General features: G+C 40.9%; 1 protein-coding gene across 1 annotated transcript; it reads right to left on the reverse strand.

Annotated features, from left to right (window-relative positions):
* Positions 1 to 1,859: 1,859 nt before the first annotated feature.
* On the reverse strand, positions 1,860 to 3,685 carry LOC131884168 (cytochrome P450 2C31-like). The gene is given in 2 exon segments (XM_059231852.1): positions 1,860 to 2,250; positions 2,252 to 3,685. Coding segments are annotated over 2 exon segments (1,527 nt in total). The 5' UTR covers positions 3,635 to 3,685; the 3' UTR covers positions 1,860 to 2,106.
* Between the last annotated feature and the right edge of the window lie 358 nt (positions 3,686 to 4,043).

Below are 4,043 nucleotides of genomic sequence, written 5' to 3' on the forward strand. Positions count from 1 at the left end.
CGTTGGTCGATTAAATAAATATATTTGAATAAAAGTTAAGCAAAATGAATAAATTTCTCGGCTTGAAGTGCTGGAATTCCAACCCCAATAGCGTTAAGGAATCCGAAACAAAAAAATATGAAAAAATACCATGCTCATGAAACTCAGGATATATGGTCAATGTAATGTAAAAAACACTAAATAAAATTTGAATTTGCGGCCTACCCTTGGTGAGTAACATAAGCTTTTGACAACATAACTTTGAAACGAACTATTTTACAAGTAAACAACCCGTGGAATCACTAGACAAATTTTGGTGAATTCTTAGAAAACCAGGTTTTATATTAAGTACATCACGGGCCACCTGGACTCAAAACAAATGAGGTTATTATTAACACCCCTCAGCTTTCGTCTTTTTTTGATGACTCTTGCGCACGTCTTTACCGTTCTTAACATCCCTACCACAACTTTTTTCATCCACCTTGTATCGAACTGACAATGAGGATGGTTATCTATGTTTTGGCCAAATTTACAGAGTTTTAGACAATGTTAATGCCAGAAAAGGCTCAGCTGAACCAAAACATCAAATACATTAAAATATTGAGATCTTGATTGCTGCTATGGGAGCCTTTGTTGAAAAAGCCAACTGAATCAGTGCGGGTTTGTGAAGGTTTGGCCACTAGGCGTCTGATGGAACCTTCAGATGGATGTTGCACGAGGATCTTGGCTTATGGCAATACGGCTGCAAGATGTGTTCTGATTTTCACGGCTCTGAGCACAGAGCACGGACAGGATCGGATCCCTGGCGAAACGTGTCATGTGCATTTTTGTTGGCTTAATTTGACAACGTCTCCCTGGATTCCATCACAACAATGCATCAGACCAATGTGACCTTCTGACATCCTCTGAGAACAATTAATCCATTCAGCAGGGGATCCCCCACGGGAGCTGAAGGGGGAAGCATGAATCACCTGTTGTAACTTGTTTGGTATGGTTTATTATTCCAGTAGACGTAGAGTGTGTCCATTTCAATGCGAGATCGAACATATATAGTAACGCATTCCCAAATCCATCCGAGCAAGAGCTCAATTAGTAGCCTCTTGCTACACTGTTCATTTTTTTGTCCTACGACCAAGGCTGACTTTTAGCGACCTTGACCTTTGTCTAAGAATTCGCCCACATTAATAAAAAAAATGCGGCCAAAATATAGAATTATCAGTTATATGCTCCCAGTGTACACAGCAGCTCCTTTCGCATTTGGTTTTGCGGGTGCCTCGTAAAGCTTTTGAGTATGACTACATGCCTAGAGATCAATTCTCAAATGTGCGTTCATTCACACGGAGTTGGCGATCAAAAACTCATTGCCATATTGATGAATTTATTGAGCTTGGCGAGGCTTGTCAAGTTGAGCGAGGAAATGATTATGCAATCACAGACCGAGATGCCTTTGAGGCCCTTTGAGGGATATATGGCTCTCGAGCTCTCCTGGTCCTGATGGTGTGACATCTCAGTTTCTAATGAAATGCTCACTGGTTCTTGCTTCTGTTTTCTCGTCCTTAATACCCTTTGTCCTTTCTCTCTTCTTTGAAGCTTATTCATGTTTTTCCGATTTTTAAAGGAGGAGATCAAGTTGCCACCAGAAACTACAGGCCGATTTCTCTTACTTCGACGTTTGAGGAGATGAAGTTCGAAATTGTAGAGTTTCTTAAAGTCCATGATGTCCTTTTTCCTAGTCAGTATGGGTTCCGAGCGCATTTTGACACAAACTTTACTTTGTCTTTCAACTTCCAGAATATTTGGTTGCCAAAAAACAGCTAAACTTTACTTCTTCTGAAAACTGAGAGTCAGCTTTCCGCAGATAAAAATAAAAAGACGTTGAGAATTTTGAACATTCTAAAACCAATTCATAGGAACTTTCGATGATTTTACAATAGCTTGGAATATTTATCTCACATGTACGTGGTGCATATGCACTTGAAAATATGACTCTTATCCATGAACTGCGGGATCACGAAAAGCACAAACAACTAGTTACAAAGAACATTTATCGATAACAAATGCTACGACGAAATGCTTTTAAATATCTCGTTTTTGGTAACATTATTGTGGACCCACTGCCTAACGACTCTAGAGGTTCTTTTTGGCACCTTCTGAATTCAGGATGGCGCAGTTACGAACGTGTAACAAAGCAAACTTTAAAGGGGTTAGGCCTGTTGGATGAAAATGGGGACCGATCTTCGTTGAGCAACTCCTTATTTGGCCTTTCAATCGTGAAATGATCCATTATTCCCGTGAAGAATTTGAAGAGCTCAACTCTGGCCAAAGTCTCCCCCAGACATCGCCTTTTGCCCAACCCAAAAGGGATCACATAGGGACTGGGCACGAATCTGCCATTTTCATCAATGAAGCGACTTGGATTGAATTTTTGGGGGTTGGAAAAATACTTGGGGTCCATCAGAACCTCGCCAATGTTTGGAACTATTTGTGTGCCTTTTGGAATGAAATAGCCTTTAAAATGAGTATCCTTGCTGGCCTCTCTTGGCACTGAGTTTGGAACGATGTTGGCCAATCTTTGGATCTCATGGATGGTGGCTTCGGTGAAGGGCATGTTTTGTCGCTCCGAGTTGGTTGGAATTCGATTGCCTCCCGTGATTTCTTTCAGTTCCTTTTTAATCTTGGTTTGAATGTCAGGGCGGTTCGCTAAAAATAGCATTGCCCATGTCAATGTCATGCTGACTGTCACACTTCCGGCTCCAAAAAGGTCTTCTGTGACGATTTGCAGATTCAGTTTTCCATCATTGCCCTGGAAGCTGATACCTGAATCAGGCTCTCGTTGCTTCTGAATATGAGCATCGATAAAGTCTCTCAAGTTGTTGGGATCAAAGGTCTCTTCGTGTTCTAAAATTGGGCGCTTGCAAATCTTTCTTATCTCTAACATTGCTGTTTTGAATTGGAGATGCCACAAACCCATTTTAGATAGGATACTTTCAATGGTGGGAAACAAAAGGGCTACTAAAATCCACGGCGAAGCTGAGGATTCGTCAAATTCGTTCATTAGTTGGGTAATCCTCTGAATCTTGGGATCATTTGCAGACACTCCTTGTCCCGTGGTTATGGTCCAAAGGGCATTCACAACAGATGTATTGAACACGCCAAAAACGCTCATGGGTTGACCGTGTTTACTCTCTAATACGGAGCACAACTGGTTGACTTGCTCGTCGATGACTTCTTCCATCTTTTGCTTGCCAAATCCAAAATCTCTCAGTGTTCGCAAGGCAAAACGCCGTTGTTCCGACCATTGTTTGCCCTTGGAAAATATCACACCAGGCTCGCCTCCGTCCGATAATGTGCCTTTCATCCCTGGAAGAAAGCTGGGTCGGTCCAGGAAATCGTCATGAAAGCCTGATTCTTGAATGGAATCAAAGTCGTTCAAAACAACGACTCTTGATGGTCCCAAGAAGAGTCCAAAGATGTCACCATATTTTCCTCGAAATTTATGGTAGCTTTCCACGATATTGGAGCCCAATTTGTAGCCATGGCCAATGAAGGGTAAGGCCAAAGTCGGTCCATTGGGAAATCCTTTGGGTTGTGTGTAATTCTTGTACCACCACGTAAAGGCAAGCCCAATAACAATTGATAGAAATATAGAAAACATGACCTTCTATGCTGATTCTCAACCTTATCAATTTCAAGTCCGATTGACGATTGCATTACATTTTGCATTTATATGTTTTATCTTTTCCTTATCGATGACATGTGTAATGCTATGCGTGTTGTGGGGACATATTTACATTATCGCAATTTTGTCTGTTGTTCTAATCTAATTCTTTTGGCTGTTTCTCCTCTGGAACTTTAAGTATTCACTTTGAGTTATAAGTAAGTTATATCTTTTCATAGATTGGTAATGAATATGATTTAAAACAATAGTTTGCTTTGGCGCGAAAAGAAAACGTCCAAAATTGGTTTCTTGTTATAAAATAACCCAGTTGGCAAATACTTTGAATGTTCGGTTACCGCAAGGTCCGGTGGCATGGCCCAAAATGGTCCTGGAAAAACTTTTATCA

The sequence above is a fragment of the Tigriopus californicus genome, chromosome 7 (assembly GCF_007210705.1).
Source record: "Tigriopus californicus strain San Diego chromosome 7, Tcal_SD_v2.1, whole genome shotgun sequence".
Classification (NCBI taxonomy): domain Eukaryota; kingdom Metazoa; phylum Arthropoda; class Copepoda; order Harpacticoida; family Harpacticidae; genus Tigriopus; species Tigriopus californicus.